The sequence below is a fragment of the Natator depressus genome, chromosome 6 (genome assembly GCF_965152275.1).
Source record: "Natator depressus isolate rNatDep1 chromosome 6, rNatDep2.hap1, whole genome shotgun sequence".
Classification (NCBI taxonomy): Eukaryota; Metazoa; Chordata; order Testudines; family Cheloniidae; genus Natator; species Natator depressus.
This window is the reverse complement of record NC_134239.1, coordinates 7301989-7324177: the sequence shown is the minus strand read 5'-3', so window position 1 is coordinate 7324177 and position 22189 is coordinate 7301989. Positions and strand designations below refer to the sequence as shown.

The following is a 22189-nucleotide window of genomic DNA, read 5'->3' as shown; positions in this document are numbered from 1 at the left end:
CATTCAGACACACACACACACACACATCCAATTCATACACACACACTGCATTCACACACACACTGCATTCACACATATCCCATTCACTCACACCATTCATACACACACACTGCATTCAGACACACACAAATCCAATTCATACACACACACTGCATTCATGCACACATGCACACTGCATTCACACGTACCCACTCATATATACACATTGCATTCAAACACACACACATCCAATTCATACACACACACACACTGCATTCACACACACAGATATCCCATTCATACATACATACTTCATTCAGTCTCCATTCATACATACACACTGCATTCACAAACATACACACCATTCATGCATACACAGTGCATTCACACACACCCCATTCATCCACACCCCCATTCATCCATACACCCCTCAGTCACACACGCATCCCGTTCATACATGCATGCTACATTCCACACCCGATTCGCCCGCCCACCCAGCTTCCCCCACTCCCTCCCCAGCACAGTGCTAAGGGCCCAGCGCCCCAGGCAGCCTGGCAGGGCTGCGGGAGGGGGGCGGAGGGCCTGGCTGGCCTGTCAGTAGTGACCCTGCCCCTCCCCCTGCCCATGCAGCGGGGCCCCAGCCCTGGGGTGCTGATGAGGTGAGCGGGACATGGCTCACGTGCATCAAGGCAGGAAACAATTTTTCCCTTCCGGCCCAGGAGAGTGAGTCAGCCTCACATTAATGGATCGTGAAAACAGAGCCAGGAATGTCCCGGACTCACCGAGAGACCCTACCATAACAGAGGCGTCTGATGGGAGTCCCCACAATAACAAGGCGGCATGTGCAACGGAAGGAGAGACCCTACAGCTACTGAGCAATGTGTGCAAGGTACTGAGAGACCCTACAAATCTCAAGGCAGTGTGTGCCCTGCAAGGGGAGACCCTACAATAACAGAGCAGGGCAAGGACAGGCCCTAAATAACGAGCATGTACAGTGCACTCAGGGACACGGCAATAAAGCAGCAGCGGCGCGTACAGTGTATAAGAGCCCCTACAATAACAGAGCCGTGTACTGAGAGACCCTACAATAACAGCGGGGGGGCGGTGACCGAGCGGCCGGAGCGGGGCCGGGGGCGGGCCCGGGCGGGAGGTGGATCCCTGAGCAGCAGGTTGGGCGGCTTCCCTGGCACGGGGCGCTGTGAAAAGGGGAGGGAGCGAGCGCCGCGTCCCAGTGTCCCCGTCCGTGTGGAGACAGCGCACCTGCCCGCCGCTCAGCACCGCCAGCCGGCCCGCGGGACCCCTCGCCGCCCGCCCGCCCAGGAGATGGGGGCGCCCCTGGGGGCGCTGCTCTGCCTCCTCCTCAGCCTGGGTGAGTGCGGGCGGGGCCGCTCGACCCCTGTCCTCCCTCCCCCTTCTCTCGTTCCCCAACCCCCCCTTTGCCTCTCCCCAAACCCCCCTTGTCTGGTTCCCCAACCCCCCCTTCTGCCTCTCCCCAACCCCCCCTTGTCTGGTTCCCCAACCCCCCCTTCTGCCTCTCCCCAAATCCCCCCCTTGTCTGGTTCCCCAACTCCCCCCCTTCTGCCTCTCCCCAACCCCCCCTTCTGCCTCTCCCCAAACCCCCCTTGTCTGGTTCCCCAACCCCCCCCCTTCTGCTTCTCCCCAACCCCCCTCTTCTCTGGTTCCCCAACCCCCCTCTTCTGCTTCTCCCCAAATTTCTTTCTCCCCCCTCCCCTCTTTCCTTTGCTCCTTCCTTCTCCGAGTCCCTCTGTCTGTCCCGGTCGCCCAGCTCAAGGCCCCAGCTCCTCCGCTCTGCACGGCGCTGCGGGGCTGGGACCTGGGCGGGACTGGGTCTCGGGGCGCCCTTTGGTGCCCCAGGGCCATAGATGCTGGAACTAGGGGTGCGGGTTGTGCTGCCGCACCCCCTGGCTTCAAGTGGTTTCCATTATATACAGAGTTCAATGGCGCTCAGCACCCCCACTATGCAAATTGTTCTGGGGAGGAGCGCAACATGGGGCTGAAAATCACCTGTGTGTGGGGCGGGGGGGGGGTTATGGGTGAGTGGGTCTGTGTGATCCTGTATGTGGGGTGGGTGTTTGTGATGGATGTGGTGGTGGTGTTGTGTGTGTCTGTGTGATGCCCGCGTGGTGTGAGCCATGTGCGGTGGGGTGAAGTGGGGTGTGTTCCAAGGTGTGATGCCTGGGTTGTGTTGCAGGTGTGGTATGCGCTATGTGTGTGTGTGTGTGTCTGGTGACATTTGTGTACTGTTACAGGGGTGGGTGGGTGTGTCACGCAGTGTGTATGCGCATTTCTGCAGGATGTGTGTGCGTTGTGTGGTGGGTGGGTGTGATGCGAGTGAAAAGCACCTGCCAGTTGATTGGTTTGAGGATTTGTACATTCCTGCAGGGCAGGTTTCCCTGGTCTGAGTTATCCAGCTTTTTGTGTGTATGTGTGGGGGGGAATGGTTAATCCTGATTTAGGAAACGGTTTTGTCGGGCTGGAAAGGTTTGCATGAAATCAGAAGCCAGCAGGGCTCCTGGGGTCTGTTCCCAGCTGTTTTGGAGGAAGTGAACTCTAACAGTTAGAGCAGGAGGGGCTAGCAGTCAGGACTCCTGGGTTCTATTCCCAGCACGGGGAGGGGAGTGGGGCCTAGTGGGTTGGAGCAGAGGGATATGGATGAAAGGCCCCATTGCCAGACCTCCTGAGCCTGCCAGTCCCCTTTGTCTCCTTGTACAAACAGTATTTGGGAGACTGTGAAACTCCCTAAGGTTCACCTGAAACTCCCTGTAATCAGACACTGTGTGAAAGGCCCTGCAACCCAAGGCACACCAGCAAATGGCCCATCAGCCCCTGCGTTGTGTGAGTGTCTGTGGTCAGCTTGGGCGGCACCTGGGCTGTAAACTACAGACATGAACACCTGACCTCCCCCTCCAACCCCCCAGCAGGCTCTGTTTACTCCTAGTTCTGAATGCAGCAAGCAACAGGGCTCTGGGTGGCCAGGAACAGGGAATGGGCCACCGGGCCTTGCCCCGCTAGGGGGCAGTGACTCTGATCCGGCCACAGGGTGGGGGCAAAAAGAAAAGGAGTACTTGTGGCACCTTAGAGACTAGCCAATTTATTTGAGCATGAGCTTTCGTGAGCTACAGCTCACTTCATCGGATGCATACTGTGGCTGGCTGAGTCTTGGGGGCAGGGGATGGGACAGGAGGCCTTTCTTCTCTAGGGGGTGCTGGCTCAGATCTGGCCCCAGGGAGGGGGAACTGGCTGGCTCGGGACAGGGGAGCAGGGAATGGGAGATGTTCCCATGGCTGAGGTACGTGAGCAAAGGTCTGTGTGAGCCTGGCCCCCGTCCTAGGGTTGCACAGAGAATCCAGCCTTCTGATTTGCCCCCACGCCCAGTGTAAGGCTGTGGCTCCCTGGGGTAACGGCACAGAACCTAGTGGAGGTACAGCCTGTGGGTTGGGTTGGGTCATGTCTAATGTTGTCCCAGGGCTGAGCCAGGCTCCCACTGCCCCTGCCAGTGTCTCTGAAGCTGGCCCAGGTTCCTCTAGCAGAAGAAGTAACGAAGTAACCTGTCCTGCAGGTCTGGCTCTATATTTAGCCTCTCTGCTCAGGCTGGAGGAATGTTGGGCGGACAGACAGCCACAAATACTTATTGGTCCATGACTGGGTCCCAGGCTAATGCAGGTCACTTGAGGTGATATTAAATCCGAAGCACCCTCTCTGTGGGGAGCGAAGAAGATGGGTGTATATGGCCCATCGAGCCCCTGGCTGAGGCTGGCTCTTGTGGCCTGCTGGGAACTGGGCTGAGACCTGTCAAATTCGCTTCACTGAATGGGACATCGGGTTGGGTGGTTTTAGAGCAATACGGGTCCAAGCTGGCTCCCCCTAGAGGGTAAAGGCCCCGTGTCCCATTCCCCACTGCCTTGAGGCAGTCAGTTGCTCTGCCCTGGGGCTGGATCGGAGCCAGCGCCCCGTAGAGGGAAAAGTCCTTGTGTCCCGTTCCCCTGAGTCAGACAGAGCCTTGAGAAGTGAAACTGACAACTTGCCTACTCGCGGAAGAATCTGGAATGACGCTGGCAGACCAGGGCCCTTCCTCTAAACAGGGAGCAGTTCCTGGGAAAGGAGGTGGCACGGGCTGGGAGACAGAGACAAGGCCAAAGGGAATAACCCTGCCAGGCTGCAGTGATGCGGCTGCCTTGGCCCAGGGGCTGTGCTGTATCACGTGGACAGCTGGGAGAAACCCAGGGGCCTTGGTATTCCCGGCTCAGAAGGTGGCGCTCTTCCCTTCGTCTGCTAGGACTCCTGCGTTCTAGCCCTGGTTCTGGGAAGGTAGAGGTATCTAGTGGGTTAGAGCAGGGTGGGCTCGGAGTCCGGACTCCTGGGTTCTACCCTTGGCTCTGGGAGGGGAGTGAAATTTAGTAGGAAGAGCTTAGCTATGACTTGATTGCAATATCAGCATCTTTATTATTGCCTACTGTGTGGGCCCTATCCCGGAAATCTGACCATCTATTCCCCCAGCAGAAATGGAGATGCCCCTTTCCCAATTATCCCTGAGATGCTTCATTTCAGTGGCCCTGGTGTTGATGCGTGTTGTCCTGGGATGCATTCCTGATGGTGCCCCTTTTTTTCCTCCTCTGAACAGGTGTACAGGAGACCTCCGGACAATCAGGTAAAGATCTGGCTGGGAACGCGGCCCGTACGGGCAGCCGGTCGCTTTTCTCCTCCAGATCATTTTCCCACAACCCGCCCTTCAGTCATGTATTCAGCCAGTGTCATTTTCCTCAGTGGTTATTTGTGTAGCCATGTGTCAGCATCTCTAGGGGATATTTGTGTTCAGTATAACCAGCCCCCATAGTGATGGGAGGAGGATTTGAGCCCACCATCTCCTGCGTTTAAGGTATGAGCTGCTACCAATAGAGCTAAGGGAGCAGCTCCCTTGACTTGCAGCTATTGTAGGCTCATTAACCTCATATGTGAGCCAGCCACTGACGGGAATGACGGTGCCCCCCAGAGGGGAAAGGGAATGAACATCTATCCTCCCTTAGGGGTCAGGTCTACATTAAAAAGTTAGGTCCACCCAGCTACCTCCATCAGGGACGTGAAAAATCCACACCCCTGAGCGACATAGTTAAACTGACCTAACCCCTGGTATAGACAGCACTGCGTCGACAGAAGGATTCTTTCATTGACCTAGCTGCTGCCTTTCGGGGAGGTGGATTAAGTACAGCGACGGGAGAGACTCTCACATTGGTCTAGGTAGCGTCTACACCACTGTAGCGTTTCAAGTGTAGACAAGCCCTTCGTCTGGGTTCCATCTGTGTTGGGAAGTTGTGGTGAAGAGGGTCTCCAAACTTTTTTGATGGCAAAAATTGAGTTTTCAACAAAACGTTTTGGTTTTTTTTCTTCAAAAAAAAGTCTGTTCTCGACAGAAAATGTAGAGGTGTTTGTGGACAAGCTGAGCAACCAAAACCCCAAAACAAACAAAAATATGTTTGGGGCTGAAACGTGGGCTTCACAGGTTCTGTTCCCAGCTGGGAGTGGGGTCTAGTGGGATAGAGCGGGGGAGCGGGGAGTCAGGACTCCTGAGTTCTAGCCCCAGCTCTCAGAGAGGAGTGGACCTAGTGGTTAGACTAAGGGGCTGTTTCTGCTTCATTCACTGCTGCTCTGCTCCCCTGCAGGAACATGTGGATCTGTTTCCATGGGCCGGATTGTGGGGGGCACAGATGCGCAGGCCGGGCAGTGGCCTTGGCAGGTCAGCCTGAATTTTCAGAGTGCTCATGTGTGTGGAGGCTCCCTCATTTCCCCCCAGTGGGTGATCACCGCAGCGCACTGCTTCCCACAGTAAGTACAGGGCACGGAGGGGGTCATCTGGGCTGGGCCAGGCTCTGAGTGTTACCGGGGTTGGGGGGGGCTAGTCAGGAGGAGCCTGTACCTTCCATCCATTTCTGACCCTAAACCTGTTTGACTGGGTTTCTGTGGACAGACTCCCAGCTGCCCCCACTCTCCTACCAGAAGCAGAGTTAGAGTCCAGGAGTCCTGACTCCCAACCCTCGCATCTCTAACCACCTAGACTCCCCTCCCAGAACGAGGATAGAATCAGAACCCAGGAGTCCTGATTCCCATATCTGTCCCACTCTAACCCACTAGACCCCACTCTCAATGTGGATGTGTACCTCTACCCTCCACAACATAGAATCTGCCCCTGCATGGCATGTTTCCTTGCCCCTACACTGCTGCTATCTAAGGGAGATTCCCCATTAGCTGAAGCTTTCTGCAGCCTGAGGTGCTGGCTTCTCTCCTTGCTGAAGGCCTATGTCTCTCTCCCCCACCTTGCAGGGAAAACCCCATCGCAGACTATGAGGTGACGCTCGGAGCTTTCCAGCTGTCCAACCTCCTGGCTGACATCGTGGTGGTTGGGGTGGAGCAGGCCATCAAGAACCCCGACTACACGGATGAGGGCTCCGGCGGGGACCTTGCGCTGGTGAAATTGAAAAGGCCCGTCTCCTACACGCGTAACATTCGCCCCATCTGCCTGCCGTCCGCTTCTGTCAGCTTCCCCAGCGGCATGACCTGCACCGTGACTGGCTGGGGGAATGTGCTTACTTCTGGTGAGTGAAGGGTTAACACAGCCACCTCTGGGGCGAGGCAGCCGGGTAATGATGTCGCACCTGGGGATGCAGCTGTGTCTGGGGTGGGGCAGCTGGATAACAGCGGCCAACAATTTTGGAGAGGAAGTGCAAGTGAATTGTGTGTTCAGTTGACACTGCAGGGAGGATTTTAGGGCCCGACCAGCCCCTGAACCTCGCTCTGGGATCTGGACTCACATCACTCCCCCGTCCCCGCTAAGCCTGGCTTAGAGCCTGGGCTGCTGTGGAGTGAGTCTCTTGGCCCGTTCCCCACACCACAGCACCCCCTGGTGGCTCCCTTCCCCCCCCCCGACTGAGGAGTCAGCTGCCCACCTGGACTCGGCTGATTTCTTTCCCCCCATGCAGTCAGCCTGCCCAGTCCCAAAACCCTGCAGCAGCTGGAGGTGCCCCTGATTGGGCTGGAGACCTGCCGCTGCCTCTACAAGATCAACGCCAACCCAGCGGATCCCCACGTGATCCAGGACGACATGATGTGTGCGGGCTACGCCGAGGGCAAGAAGGACGCCTGCCAGGTGAGCGGGGTGCTGGGGGTCCATCTGTCCATGGCACTAAGGGTGGGGCTACTGGGAGTCAGCACTGGGTACTATGAGCACTGGCCCAATGATTGGGCTGTAGATTTCCCACTCTTCTGGGCTTAGGTGCCACTCCTTGACCTTTAACCTCAAGGCCCCCACCCCCACTCTGCCAGGCTCCACCCACCATGGCTAAGCTTTGTCGTAACCAGCCAGTTGTATCCCACTTCACCCACCAATCCCCCTCCTAATGCCATTTCCCTCTCCCCACCCTGTTCTTCCAGGGTGACTCCGGGGGACCCTTGTCCTGCCGTGTGGGCAATGCCTGGCTGTTAGCTGGGGTGGTGAGCTGGGGGGACGCGTGCGGGTCCCCCAACCGGCCTGGCATCTACACCCGCACCTCGGCCCACACAGCCTGGATTAAACAGATCATCCCGGCGGTGGAGATGAGCGACGTGCGCGTGAATCAGGAGCCAGTCTCGGAGGAGGGGCTGTGCCCCAACACCACCAGTCGGCCTGGCCCCTATGATGGCATCCAGCCCCATCCTGACTGGCCCCGGCCAATCTCCCCCAACAAGCCACTGGACCACGCTACCTCCCACGTCCTCGCTTCCAGCCTGCTGTTCTTCTGTCTGCTACTTCATGTACTCCCTGCCCTATAGCGCCCCCTACTCTCAAGGTCAGCTCAGCATGAGACCCCACCCCTGATGGCAGTCCAGGGGCATCCTGCCCCCCTCCCAAACTCAGCAGGATGGTCCCAAGATTTCAAAGACTTGGTTTCCCTCCCCATCCCCTTATTGTCCCCATTTGTGTCCCATGTTGTGCTGCTCTGTCAAGACCAGGGCACTGAGCTGGCAGCAGCCCTATTCATTGGCAACGTCATTTCTGCCTCCGGTTTTGTAGACCCCTTAAGTTTTGGCCAACAGGGTCCTGCAAACCTCTCCCAAGCCTCGCTCTGGGATCGAGGCTCACGCCAGCCCCTGAGCCTCGCTCTGGCATCCGGGGTCACGCAACCCCTCCAGCCTCGCTCTGACCCCCCCAGGGCCCCACTCTGGGAGAATCAGGGCCCTAGCAGTAGGCAGCTCCCCGACCCCTGTTCCCAGGCCTGGTTCTGTCTCCACGACACCGCCTAGGGCAGCCTAACAAGCTCCCAATCTCCCTCTTCCCACCCTGATTTTTCCAGGGCGACTCCGGGGGACCCCTCTCCTGCCAAGTGGGTAGTGTCTGGCTGCTAGCTGGAGTGGTGAGCTGGGGGGATGCATGTGGGGCCGCCAACCGGCCCGGCGTCTATACCCGCGCCTCAGCCCATGCTGCCTGGATCAAGGAGACCGTCCCAGAAGTGGAGCTGAGCGATGTGAGGGTGGATCTGGAGCCAGTCTCTGAGGAAGGGCTGTGCTCCAGGGCGGCTGCTCATCTCCTGGCCCCCTGGCTGCTCTGCTGGGCCTTTCTGAGCCTGGTCCAGGCTGGGTAACCCCACCCTCTCCAACTCCCAAGTGTAGAGATGCAAGGGGGGGAGGGGAACTTGGGGGCACGGGATCCGCCACTGTTGTCGTAGTGACTTGGTGGCAGATACCCCAGTAGAACTGGATTTTGCCCCCTACTTCTCCTCCCCACAAAGCTATTTTCAGGGTACCTGCCCTGGCAGCCCTTTGCCTGTGGCTGTCCCCAAAGGATTCTGGGAGGAGGCAGATTGGCCCCAGAAGAGGGGTGCACTGGGAAACATTCCCCTCGTCCTTACACCTGTGTCACGCAGAAACAGCCGGGTTTCAGTCCTGGCGTGAGTCAAGCCGATGGGCTCTAATGTGACACGTCTGGCAGGACACTCTCGGCTCCTTAACGTCAGCCGAACCCCCAGGGCTGGGCCAGGTGGCACCAGCAGAGCTGGTTTTTCCACCTCTGGAGAGTCACTGAGTGAGGGCAGGTTCTAAAGGGATTGGAGTTCATCACACGCGTGAGCAAGGGACTGTTAGCACATGGGACTGTGTCTGCCTATCTTTTATCTGGGGCATAAGGCCAGACCTCCTACTTGTTCTAAATCAGGGGTGGGGTATGGAAGGGCTGTTTGACTCCAGATGAAGGGTTTAATAAAGAGGGTATTAGCCCTGTATTATGGGAAAGGCTCTGTTGTTTTTTTTTAAAAAAGGGTTTTGTGCTGTTCTAACCACTAAACCCTGCTCTCCTCCCAGAGCCGGGGCTAGAACCCTGGCATCCAACCCTGGAATCCAAAGTGAACAGAATGCTGGGAATAATTAAGAAAGGGATAGATAATAGGACAGAAAATATCATGTTGCCTCTATATAAATCCATGGTATGCCCACATCTTGAATACTGCGTGCAGATGTGGTCGCCCCATCTCAAAAAAGATATATTGGAATTGGAAAAGGTTCAGAAAAGGGCAACAAAAATGATGAGGGGTATGGAACGGCTTCCCTATGAGGAGAGATTAATAAGACTGGGACTTTTCAGCTTGGAAAAGAGGCAGCTAAGGAGAGATATGATTGAGGTCTATAAAATCATGACTGGTGTAGAGAAAGTAGATGAGGAAGTGTTGTTTACTACTTCTCATAACAAGAACTAGGGGTCACCAAATGAAATGAATAGGCAGCAGGTTTAAAACAAATAAAAGGAAGTATTTCTTCGCACAACGCACAGTCAATCTGTGGAACTCCTTGCCGGAGGATGTTGTGAAGGCCAAGACCATAATAGGGTTCAAAAAAGAACGAGATAAATTCATGGAGGATAGGTCCATCAATGGCTATTAGCCAGGATGGAGTCTCTAGCCTCTGTTTGCCGGAAGGTGGGAATGGGTGACAGGGGATGGATCACTTGATGATTACCTGTTCTGTTCATTCCCCTGGGGCACCTGGCACTGGCCACTCTCAGAAGACAGGACACTGGGCTAGGTGGACCTTTGGTCTGACCCAGTATGGCTGCTCTTATGTTCTCCCAGAGCTGGGCCTAGAACCCATGAATCCAAGCTCTCAGCCCCGCTTCCCACCCAGAGCTGGGGCTAGAACCCAGATGTCCGGACACCCAGAACTCAGTTATAGGAGCCCTGCCCCACAAAGCAAAGGATGGGCCAAATCTGGCTAAAGCTTGTTTGCTGGCCAAGAGATTGGGTGTTGGGAACAGTTAATCCAGGGCTGGGCAGTGCTAATACACTCGGTGAATCCGGGTTGGATGCGCTCCAAAGAACCTGCTGGCAGGGTCAGGGAGAGGCGCCTCGGTGGGGAGGCACCTGCGCTGAGCTGGCTGGGTGTGGGGAGGTTTTAACTCTTAAGGGAGTTGCTGGGACAGAGATGGGGAGGCTGAATACAGCCCGGAATGAATTTCTGTGTGGCCTCCCTCACTGCCAGGATCCCTCCAAGCCTGTGCTTCCCACCTGCCTGGATCCCTAGCCCAGTCTGTGTGCCCCAGTTCTAGGATCCCTCCCTAATCCCCCTCCAAGCTTGTTCTCCCCACACTGTGCACCTGCCAGGATTCCCCATCCCGGGGCAATCCTGCTAAACTGTGCACCATACCCTGTGTGTGACCATTTCCAGGCAGACTTCCTGACAGACATGGGCTGTTCACACTTTTCCTTTTTATTTATGAAAAATACACTTCTTAAAACAGAAAAAAATACACCTGTAGGCAGCGAGTAGGAGTGCAGGGAAGCTGTGGGGACTGGCTTGGGGGCTGTCGGCACCAACCTTTCCCCCACGCTCCAGCCCCCCGGCAGCAACGCTTACTTGCACCTCCAGCTGGTGGCACCAGCCTTGGGATTGGAGGAGTGTGAGATTGGTGCTGAGGGAAGAGGCCCGAGACAGTATCCTCTGTGTATCCCTAGACTGGGGTGTCCCAGCCCTGGGAGAATCCCATACACATCTGCCCCATGCAGAGCTTGGCTTTGTGGGGGTGGGGGTTCAAGAACTGACTTGAGATCAGCCAAACTCAGCAGACATTCCCACAGCCCTGCTTTTCCTCCAGTCCCTTGTGGGGATCCCAGGATCTCTGGAATGGGAGATCAGGGAGGGATCCCAGCAGTGGATGAGGTGGGACAAGAGAACTGGGACAGAGATGCCAGTAGCAGGAGGGGCAGGTGGCATGGGGAGCACTGGATGGTGAAGGGAATCCTGGCCTAAGGAGTGCAGGCCAAAGGGGCAGGTCAGGGGGAAGAACCCCAGCAGCAGGGTGGCAGCTGGGGCGTGAAAGGTTCCAGAAGGGACCCAGCTGAGATCCTAGTGGGGAGATGCCCACATCAAGGAGGCCTAGCAGAAGGGGCATCGTCATGGCCAGAGTGGGCTCTGCCTGCAGCAGCTGGGGCACATCGGTGGCATGTGTGTGGGGGGTGGTAAGTCAGGGCTCTGGCATTCTGCTCCCCCCCTCCCCGAAACCCCAGCTCAGGGCAGGAAGTGCACGGTGGCAGAGCTAAATGTACGTTAGAAGGGACTCTCACACTGCCCCTGCCCTGTTCCAGCCTCCTGGTGCAGCTGTCCCAGTACCTTCCCCCAGTGCCGCTTCCCTATCTCGCGAGCCCAGGGGATCAACTGGACAGGGAGCGTTTGCCCAGCAGAGAACACCCAGTGCCATCCTGCCATTAGCAACCCTGGGCATCTCTCCCCCCTCCCCTGCCAGCTGAGTACCTCCTCCTGCCCCAGATTCAACTGCTGGCTGCCCAGCAGCCCGCACCCCCCGACAAATTAGCCAGTCCACCAAGGTGATATTGACCAGGGTGCAGCACGCAACTGACTAGCCGGGCAGCAGACACTGGCGGTGGTGCGGGGAACCCCCTTTACTAGAGCTGTTCGGGAGGGCAAAGCTCAGCTGTGGGCCTATTCTGCCATGCAACGCTCAAGGGGAATGAGATGCGACAGGACAGGACACCAGCCCTGCTCAATCGCCGCTGGCCTAATGAACGACGTCCAGCCCTTCCAGCTGGTTGTTTGCTCCGGTGCTCTGTGGTCAGGCGGGGTGCAGACCAGATCCTCATGCGACTGAGGGGTCATTTGGACTCCTGTGTCCCACCATTCCTTCACTTCTTGGAGATCTTGGCCTGCTTGTGTTTGGGGGGTGCCCACTTGAGACAGATGGAATCCACTGAGGAGGGAAAAAGAGGAGGGGGTGAGTTTGACAGAATCTATGAACATCCCCACCCTCCATTGCTCTCAGGCCAGAAGGGCCCATCCGATCTCCACTCAAGCACCAGCCAGCAACTCTCAGCCTGTTACCCACCCCTGTGTCAAACCCAGCGACTAAAGCACCCTCAGGAAAAGCCCCTGGTGTGGACTGGAAGCCATTAAGGAACAGAGATTTCACCATTGCCCTGGGGAGTTTATGGAGGGGATGGCATGACACTGCCTGCATGTAGCCGATCCGCAACTGCTACCAGCAAATATCCCCAATGGCCGGTGACGGGACACTACATGGGGAGGTCTCCGAGTTACTATAGAGAATTCTTTCTGCCTGGTGGGTCTCACTCACATGCTCAGGATCTAAGGGATCATCATATTTGGGGTCGGGAAGGAATTTTCCCCCAGGTCAGATTGGCAGAGACCTGGAGTTTTTTCGCATTCCTCTGCAGCATGGGGCAGTGGGTCACTTGCTGGTTTAAACTAGTGTCAATGGTGGGTTCTCTGTCACTTGAAATCTTTAAATCCTGATTTGAAGACTTCCGTAACTCAACCAGAGGTTAGGGAGCTATTACAGGAGTGGATGGGCAAGGTTCTGTGGTCTGCGATTTGCAGGTCAGATTAGATCAGGATGGTCCATTCTCAGTGTAAGTTGGTTCCAAAGGTTTATATCTGCACTGTTAAAAACTGGTTCCTTATTTCAAATTGCAATGTGTCTGGTTTTAACTTGCAGCCCTTGGTTCTTGTTCTGCCTTTCTCCACTAGATTAACGAGCCTGTAAGCACCCGGCATTTTCTCCCCCGGGAGGTACTTTTACACCAGGATCAAACCACCGCTCAGTCTTCTTTCGATAAGCTAAAGAGATCACGCTCCTTACGCCTCTCACTTTCTCCAGCCCTCCATTCTTTTTTGGCTCTTTAAAGGCTGCTACAAGGAAGTGGTGAACTCTCATTAAGGCTGCTGTATAAATGCACTTCAAGTAGAGGTTTATTCCAGTGATTTTATAAAGAACCCCAAAAAATACTCTCTATACAAACCCTCAGCCAGTTACCGCAGGGAAGCAAACTGCACCCGTGGGAAAGCAGTCGGTGTTGGAACACAGTGGAAGCACGCACCCAGATCTGAGCTCTGGGGTGAGGCAGCTGGGTAACAGCAACACTGCAGGGGCATGCTTCACCCGGCACTGAAATGCAGCCATCTCTGGTGTGCCAGCTGTTTAACAGCCGCTCCACAACTCTTCAATGGCATTAGAGGATTCCAGGATAATCAGTGTCTCTTGTCCAGTTTCCAAGCAAAATTCATCCTCTTCTTCCTCCTTCAATCCCACTTTGTCATTTCAAGCCCAGAGGTAGCTGGGTGAGCTGTGCAGCATTGCTGTTAGCCAGCAAGTCCCACCCCAGAGTGGTCGCATTTCAGTGAAGGGTGTGCGATCCCTGCATTTGCAGCCGGCGAAGAGCTTGGAGCTTTCCCTGGGAGAGAGGGAAGTGGAGAGCTGGCTTGCTGAGAGTGCCGTTTTCCCAGCCTCTGGTTACATAACCCGATGTGCCTGTCACCTGCCCTTGGGAAAACAATGTCCTGCTTCAAGAGAAGCCCGAAACCTGAACGCAGCCAAGGAATGTTCAGTGGGGTGTGTATACCCTGCCCTCTAACAGGGCTGCATTGTGTTTGGGCTTAATGCTGCTTCGCTGCTCTCTGGGCCGCCGCACGCAGAGTAGAAACATGCCAGGGACCTCAACAGCCTTTCCAAAGGGGGCAATGTTCCCTCCAGGGGAAAAGGCCCTATGTCCCATTCCCCACCCCCAAGAGCCAGCCAGTCCCCCCCCGCAAGCTCAGGGCCGCATCAGAGCTGGTGCCCACTAGTGGGGGAAGGCTCCTTGTCCCACTCCCCAGCCAGTCGCCCGCCCTCAGGCGGGATCAGAGCCAGCGCCCCCCAGAGGGGAGAGGCCCCATGTCCCATTCCCCACCCAGTACCTGTGATGGGAGGCTTCTTGTACTGGGCGCTCTTCAGATGCTCCTCCACCAGCTTGGGCGTGACGCAGATGACGTGTTGCCCCTTCCAATACTTCACCATGTTGAGGGACTGCAGCGTGCTGATGATGTCGTTCTGAGTGATGCTGGTCATCTGGCTGCATGAGAAAGGGGGGGCAGAGGCGTCGGCACCAGGGTGGGGCTGCGTGCTAACGGGGAGAACACAGCTGCGGTCAGGGGTACGAGCCCCTCGCAGGCAGAGCGGGCCCCAGTGCAGCGCTAGGGGGCGCTGTACTGCGCTGCAGAGAGTGGGGCGGGTTTCAGCAGGGGGCGCTCTCCCCTCTCAGTCAGGGCCAGAGGGCTCAACAGGGCGTGCTCTCCAATCCGAGTCCCTGGTGCGGTCTGCCCCCCTGCCCCGCTCCCTCGCTCACCTGAGGTCTTTGATGGACAGGGTCCCTCGGAAGTCCCTCAGGATCTCCAGCAGCACCCAGGACCAGTAGCTCCGGTAGCTCAGCTTGCCCAGGTCCGAGAGGGGCTTCTCTGGGGAGCCCACCGTGCTTTCCAGCTTAGACAGCTCGTAGCCTACGGGCATGGAGAAGGGGGTGGGGAGAGATCAGAGCTCCCAGCCTTGGCATGCAGGGACCCTATCCCATTCCCCTCCAGGAACTGTGTGAGTGCAATGAGGTTGGGGGGAGAGGGGCGTCTCAGGACAAAAATCATCCCCACCCTGTGCTGCTGGGATCTCCTATAGGGGGCAGCAGGGAGTTCACTTCCTGGCTGCCCAAGAGGGAAGCCAGTTACTCCCATTCGAGAACGTACCAACTCATTGCACACATGGCCGACAGCACAACAAAGGCAGACACCAGGGCTACTCACTGAAAGCGATGAGAAACTTGCCATAGCCCCGTCTTTGGTAGGGGGGCAGGGTGAGGATACAGGCCACGTTGTTCCCGTCTGGAGACTCCTTCTCCTGAGCACAAAGAATGCACAGACACAAGGTTACCGCAGAGTCACAACGGAGCTCCTAGGAGTGGGGGAGGACAGGGCAGCGTACCGAGGTGGAGAGGGGATGGGCACGGACTGGCACAGGAGGGGGAAAACAGTTTTCCACATCTGGGCTCAGAGATGACTCAGATCTGTCCAAAATCGCTGCAGAATGGGGGAGGACTGGTGCAAACTGACAAAAGGTTGTTCCGATTCCCAATCTGCTTGACTCCCATCCCAGAACTGGGGATAGAACCCAGGAGTCCTGGCTCCCAGCCCCCCTGCTCTAACCCACTAGACCCCACTTCCCTCCCAGAGCTGGGGAAAGAAAACAGGAAGAACCCAGCTCCCATGCTCCATGCTGGCCCCTCAGCGTGGGCTCCAGGCTGTTACCTTGGAGAAATAGCCGACGATGTGGGCGCCCTGCCTGTCGACCTCGGTGAGGATGTAGAAGACAAAGGGCTCAACATCAAAGTAGAGGGTCTTGTGGTCTAGGAAGAGCTTGGCCAGGAGACACAGGTTCTGGCAGTAAATCTGAGCAGGGACGAGAAAAGCAAACATCAGACAGCACAGGACTTGCCCAGCTTGGGGCACCAAGGACAAACAGTGAGCCATAGGGAAGGAGTGGGAGCCCAGAACAGGGGAGCCCTGGGGAGCAGATCGCTGGGGATGATCCTGTCCTGGATGGGACGGGTTAGGTGGGCCCTGATGGAGCGACTACATCTCTGCTGGGGAACCGAATGTCAGGGGTGCTCCTACCCCAGGTGGGGACAGGCTAGACAGGCCCAGATGGGGAGTTCTGATCTATAGCCCTGCAGCCTTTGTTTGGACAGAGACATACTGGGCTCCTCGGAGAAGGACGAAGGTCCCGTGGTAGCAGGAAATTCCCCAGTGGCCACACATGGGATGGCCAGCAGCACTGCCTCACCTTGTGATCTTTGCCATCCACTTCATAGACAGAGATGTTGTTCTTCCTGTAGATCTCCTTCCCCGGGGGCTGCCTCCACTGGCACTGGCCCTGAGACGGAGAAACTCTCAGACGCTGGCCAAGCCAACACAGTGCCTCCGGTGCCCCTCAATCCCCACACGCAGCCCCCTGCTACGCCAGCCCTGGGTTAGTTCCCCCACCCAAAGCTCTGCCAGGGGCCCCTCGATCCCAACCCTGCCCCACTCTCCCCAGCCCTCGGCTGCCCCTCTACCCGAACAGATACACCATCGCTCCTCAACTCCAACCCACAGCCCTGGGCTCCCCACCTCCACAGCTCCGACAATACTGGGACTTGGTCCTTACTTACTAGGTGGTACCTGTAGCTCTTCTCGAACTTCATGTATTTCAGGCAGTACTCGCAGATCCACAGTTTGGGCTGCTTCCCATAATCCTCCGGGAAGGGTGAGAAATACCAGGCGTCGATCTCATAGTGGCCAATGTGGATCTTATCTACGTATTTCACCTTGGTGATCTGGGATTGGGGAGAGGGAGGGAGGGAGGACACTCCAGGTTAGCAATCAGAGCAAGGAGCCAGGGTCCTGTCCATTTAGATGCCAGGCCATGCCATTGCCCCAGGGGCACTCACCGCCTCATGCTCCTTCTCCAGGGCAGCTGTGGTAGGATCCATCTCTGCGTATGTCTGTGGGAAAACAGCAGACTATCAGGTAACTTCTATGCCGTAGCACAGACTTTAGTTGAATCCTCACTGAACCTTCCACCCCTAGCACTGCACAGGGTCCAGGACTGACTGCAAGGGGAGAGCACCCTTTACTGAGCCCCCCCAACCCCGATCCCTGCCACACAGCACCCCCTGATGTACTTACCTTCTGAACATGGTTGATCTCGTCATGTTTGCGCTTCTGGTTGCGGGTGATCTTACGCTCAGGTTGCTCTGACAGCTCGTTCATGTACTGGTCTGTGTTTTTCTGCACTGCATCTTTGACTGTCTTGGTGAGGGCCAGCCGGTTCTTATCTACCCACTCATCCAGACGCCGGTTGACTGTGGTTAGGGTTGGGCAAGGGGACAGGATGGAACCTTGAACAAGTCTATCCAGCCTCACGGTGCAGAGGGACTTTCTCACCACGTCCCCAAACACTCAACAGCTGGTCACTGGAACCAAGCAGTCCTGACCCCCAGGTGTTTTAGCCCTCTGGAAACCACACCCCTCCCAAAGCCAGGCAGCGTAGACATACCCTTAGATCTCAGATGCTACAGAAGAAAATCCTGCAATGGGGAGTTCTGCAGGCTAATTCTCCATCGATTTGGGGGGTATGGGTGAGAGACTCATTTTAAAGGCGAAAATGAGGCAGTTACTGAACATAAACTACGGTGGGAAAGGAATTAACACCACCACAATCCTAGGCACTACCGTAGTGCGCCTAATAAATAGGCACCTACATTAATCCCTCCCCCCAGGAACAGAACTCAGGGCTGCACTCACATCCGACATAGTGCACGTAGTATTCCTCCCGAGCCTCCTGCTCGTTGAGTCGGGACTGGATGACCTCGGCCGAGTCTGCAAGGCAATCACCCGGTTAGTGCCAGCCTAGGTGCTTGTGGAGAGCAGGAACCGGTTAGGTGCAATAATGTATGCCCTTGGAAATGATAACCCCGTTCCGCTGAAGGGTAACCAAGCCCTCTACTCAGGGCCTGCCCCCCTGGCGGGGGGGGAAGAGCATTCTTAGTGCGGAACAAGAGCGTCCACCCATGGAGCTAGCGGGGAATAGTTGCTGCGCTTTAAATTTACACTCTGGCTTATTTTGCAATAGCTTCCCCATGAAATCTCTGTGCAGGCATGTCCTAAATCTCACGACTGCTTGAAACGGGACGCTTAATATCCGTTTATACTGGTGTAGTGAAACGGGGTGGGCCTGGGACATATTGCACGGGGAAGGCCTTATGCCAGGTCCTGTGGGCACATGGCTGGGTACAGGGGCAGGGGAGGTCTGATGGCAGGTGGCCCTGGGGAACAGAGAGATCAGCGAGAATTACCACAAGAGGGGCTGGTCTCTCACCCCAGGTCCCCTCTGTGCACCAGCACAGGGATGGGGAGAGCTAGAGGATGACGGGGGAGGGCTGGAGGCGCTCACAGCAGGGGCCATTACCAGGACGTGGGGTGGTGCTGAGGGGAGGGGGGATAGGGCAAGGGTCGGGGTCTGGGGGGATTGTGAGGAGTGGGGTCGGGGGGGGACGGGACTGCGAGGGGTGAGGTCTGGGCGGGTCCGGGGGGGCAGGGTCTGGGGTGGTCGTGGGGCGGGGTCTGGGGGGGAGGTCACGCCATGGGGGGGGATCTCGAGGGGCGGAGTCTGGGGGGCTCACGCCTGGGGGGGGGAGAATCGCGAGGGGTGGGGTCTGGGCGGGTCCGGGGGGGCGGGGTCTGGGGTGGTCGTGGGGCGGGGTCGTGGGGTCGCGCCTCGGGGGGGGGAATCGCGAGGGGCGGGGTCGGGGGGGCTCGCGCCTCGGGGGGGGGATCTCGAGGGGCGGGGTCGGGGGGGCTCGCGCCTCGGGGGGGGGATCTCGAGGGGCGGGGTCTGGGGGGGAGGTCGCGCCATGGGGGAGGATCTCGAGGGGCGGGGTCGGGGGGGTCGCGCCTCGGGGGGGGAATCGCGAGGGGCGGGGTCGCGAGGGGCCGCGGGCGGGTCTCTCACGCCAGGTCCCGTCCGCCCGCCGGCACAGGTAGGTCTCCCCGATCTCCACGGTGACCTCGGCCTCGCGCAGCGGCCCCGGGCTCGGGGGCCGGGGCCGGGGCCGGGCCGCTCCGCGCCCGTCGGGCTCCCGCTCCTCCTCGCCGCCCGCGCCGCGCAGCGGGTCCAGCCCGGGGGGGCTCCCGCCACCTGCCCCGCCCTGCTCCGCCGCCATGACAGGCCGGAACTGCGTCACCGGAAGTGACTTGGGACAACAAACCGCCCCCCCCCCCGGCAGCCTGCGCGTGGCGGGCGCCCGGAGGTGACGCGCCCGCATCACGTGACCGCGGCCGCCGAGGGGAGAGAGAAGGGCCTGGGCGGCGCCCTAGTATCCCATCATGCCCCGCGTCCCCGCCGCCGTATCCCTGCGGCCCCCAGTTTCCCAGCATGCACCGCGCCGCATCCCTGACCCCCCCCGTGTCCCTGCGTGCACCGCGCCGCACCCCCCAATATCCCTACGTTCCCCAGTATCCCAGCATGCACCGTTCCTCCTCGCCCCATCCCCGTGCGCCCCAGTTTCCCAGTGTTCACCCCCCCGCATCCCCCAGGGGTTGCCAACTTTCTAATCCCACAAAGTTGAACCCCCCCCAGCCCCGCCCCTTCCCCGAGGCCCCGCCCCCACTCACTGCATTCCCCCCCCCCGTGGGTCGCTCTCCCTCCCCTTCCCGGGGCTGGGGCAGGGGGTTGGGGTGCGGGCTCCGGGGTGGGGCCGGAAATGAGGGGTTGGGGGGGCCCAGGGTGGGGGCACAGGCCTACCTGCGGCCGCTCCTGTCAGCGGTGCAAGGAGGGGGCTAAGACAGGCTTCCCGCTTGTCCTGGCCCCGCGGCCCGGGCTCTGCGCCCCGGAAGCAGCCAGCAGGTTCAGCTCTTAGGGGGAGGCGCGGCAGGCGGCTTTGTGCCCCGCGGCTCTCGCCCGCAGGCACCCCCCCTTCCCCCCCAGATCCCACTGGCCATGGTTCCCGGCCAACAGGAGCGTGGAGCCGGTGCTCGGGGCGGGGGCAGCGCGCGGAGCCCCGTGGCCGCCCCCCTTCCCCCCCCCAGCCTAGGCGCCGGACCTGCTGGCCGCTTCCTGGGTGCAGCATGCTGCTAGGACAGGTAGGGACTCGCCTGCCTTAGCCCCACAGCACCTCCGTGCTGACCAGAGCCGCCAGGGTCCCTTTTCCACTGGGTGTTCCAGTCGAAAACCGGACACCTGGTCACCCTAGTATCTCAGCATGAATTGCTCCTTGTCCCAGTGCCCCTCCGTGTCCCAGCCTGCACCACTCCCCATTGCCCAGCCTGCGCCCCTCCCTGTCACCCCATCCCCCTGCATAGAACCCAGGAGTCCTAGCTCTCCTCCCACCCTGCTCTAACCCACTTGACCCCACTCCTCTCCCAGAGCTGGGATAGAGAAGTCCTGATTCCCAGCTTCCTGTGCTGCAACCCGCTTCCCCTTCCAAAGTGCCTATAAAACACACTCCCAATCCGATAAGGATTTTGAAATATATATGATTTATTGAGGTTTTACGTCAATGAAAACGTTATCAGTTAATGAGGAGTACAGTCAACACAAAACAATCACAGACAAGGAGGAAAGAGTCTAGGACAGGACACAATAAAACTTTATTCCAACATAATGACTCAAGTACATGTATAAAGTTGTTGGCTTCTATCCATTGACCAGCAAACAGTATATCAGAACTAGCTACAGTGAATCTTTTATATTACCGTAAGCATAGTCTTTAGGCCTTTGATTTGTGTTGCCAACAGGTATGGGTATAGTTTGGCCAATGACCAGAACATCTGTTTGGATTACATTTAAATTCACAAAACTAAAACCCACAAGGCTGAAATTCACAAAACAGAATTAGGATGATCCAAGGCTATAGCCCAGTATTACTAGAATAAACAATATGATCCTTTACTATGTGACCACTCGACAATGGCCCATTTGAGCACAGCACTCGGCCAGACAACACAGGACTGTACGTAACACTAGGGATGTGCATCTTTTTTCCATCATAGCCTCAGATGCAAGGAGGTAGTAATTTGAGTCACTGTCTATTGACCCTAAATAACATCATAATTCATCCATATAGTGTACTGAATGCCCTCTAGTGGTAGGTCTATTTACAGTACTAATACTTCTATCGTGCTTATAAATATTAACTAATAAAAACTCAGGTCAGTAGTGTTATCACCCTATTTAAGAGTGGGGAAACTGAGAGCGAGGAAATTACTTGCCCCCTAATGGTCAGCAGGAGAGAGAGCAATAGAACCCAGGTGTCCTGACTCCCAGTCCTCTCTGCTCTAACTAGACCACACACTCCACCCTTAGAGGAGAAGAGACACCAGGAATACTGGCTCCCAATCCTCCTTTTAAGGCTTGTCTATATGGGGAAACTGACCAGAATCTATGTGGAATAAGATCCCCACGTGGCCACTCTATTTTGGAATAATTAGTGAGCTTCTGAAGTGGATCACTTTCTCTAGAATCAAATCCCTCTTCTCTCAGAACAGAGAACCCACACAGGGAGCTACTGCGGTCAATTTGCCAATGCAGATACGCTCCTCCTCTTGTCTGCTGCAATGGATGGACCCTGTTACAATGACTTGGTGCAATGAGGTTAATACTGAGGAGGGAAGTTTAGACTTTAATCCCCCCCCGACCTCCCTGCAACTATTTATACGTCTCAACCTTAGCACCCTATCAGTGCAGGGTTGGTATTTTACCAATACACACAAACACACAACTAGTGCATACAAACCAATATAACACAGCCAAGAGACCGAGAACACTGCCTTTGGAACTGTTTAGAGTCTACAGTCTGTTAGTCGCTATAATGGAAGGGTTCTCAATTGTATAAAGTGAAGCCTATTCTAAAGATCTTTCATCTAGTGTGACAATAACTAGTGTGTAGACTCCCAGCCTGGGAGCTCTGACCCAACCAGGGGAGTCATGAACAGGTGTGTGACCACCATGCCCTAGATGGGAGGGGAATCCCAGGGCAGTCTTGCTGTGGGAAAGGTTCCAACACACTGAATTAGTGTCTCTTAGGCTGGGAGCACCTTGCCTCAGCTAGATTGGAACCACTAACCTGGAGGTTAACTCTGGTGATGTCCTGGTAGCTTAAACCAAGGCTCACCATAACATCAGTTTTCAGCTACTCGCAACCTCCTTCCCAACAAATTCCCAAATACACAACCACAGCTGGGAATGGGACTCATTAGTGCTGACTCTTGGCCCCCCTGCGCTAACCCACCAGACCCCCCCCCCCCCCCCAAGAGCTCTAGGTAGAATCAGAGTCCTGAATACCAGCCCACCTGCTCTATCCCC

General features: G+C 57.0%; 2 protein-coding genes across 5 annotated transcripts; one reads left to right on the top strand and one right to left on the bottom strand.

The window, feature by feature from the left end:
* The first annotated feature begins 545 nt into the window (after positions 1 to 545).
* PRSS8 (serine protease 8) lies at positions 546 to 9249 on the top strand. Of its 3 annotated transcripts, XM_074954398.1 has the most exons (7): positions 546 to 868; positions 4622 to 4648; positions 5658 to 5820; positions 6316 to 6587; positions 6972 to 7138; positions 7423 to 7817; positions 8322 to 8458. In XM_074954398.1, the coding sequence occupies exons 1-6, from the start codon at positions 820 to 822 to the stop codon at positions 7798 to 7800; spliced, it is 1056 nt and encodes a 351-aa protein (XP_074810499.1). In that variant the 5' UTR covers positions 546 to 819; the 3' UTR covers positions 7801 to 7817; positions 8322 to 8458. The 3 variants fall into 3 exon arrangements, with proteins under 3 accessions (XP_074810499.1, XP_074810501.1, XP_074810500.1); XM_074954400.1 differs by lacking the exon at positions 7423 to 7817 and having other exon boundaries at positions 547 to 868; positions 8322 to 9249; XM_074954399.1 differs by lacking the exon at positions 546 to 868 and adding an exon at positions 1251 to 1348 and having other exon boundaries at positions 7423 to 8465.
* Positions 9250 to 10705: 1456 nt separating this feature from the next.
* On the bottom strand, positions 10706 to 19151 carry KAT8 (lysine acetyltransferase 8). 2 transcript variants are annotated; one of them, XM_074954357.1, is made up of 11 exons: positions 18839 to 19151; positions 17632 to 17706; positions 17014 to 17189; positions 16776 to 16829; positions 16497 to 16661; positions 16130 to 16219; positions 15595 to 15735; positions 15094 to 15187; positions 14649 to 14799; positions 14221 to 14375; positions 10706 to 12217 (listed from the first exon to the last, which is right to left on the bottom strand). In XM_074954357.1, the coding sequence occupies exons 1-11, from the start codon at positions 19149 to 19151 to the stop codon at positions 12153 to 12155; spliced, it is 1479 nt and encodes a 492-aa protein (XP_074810458.1). In that variant the 3' UTR covers positions 10706 to 12152. The 2 variants fall into 2 exon arrangements, with proteins under 2 accessions (XP_074810458.1, XP_074810459.1); XM_074954358.1 differs by lacking the exon at positions 10706 to 12217 and adding an exon at positions 13296 to 13718.
* Positions 19152 to 22189: the final 3038 nt, after the last annotated feature.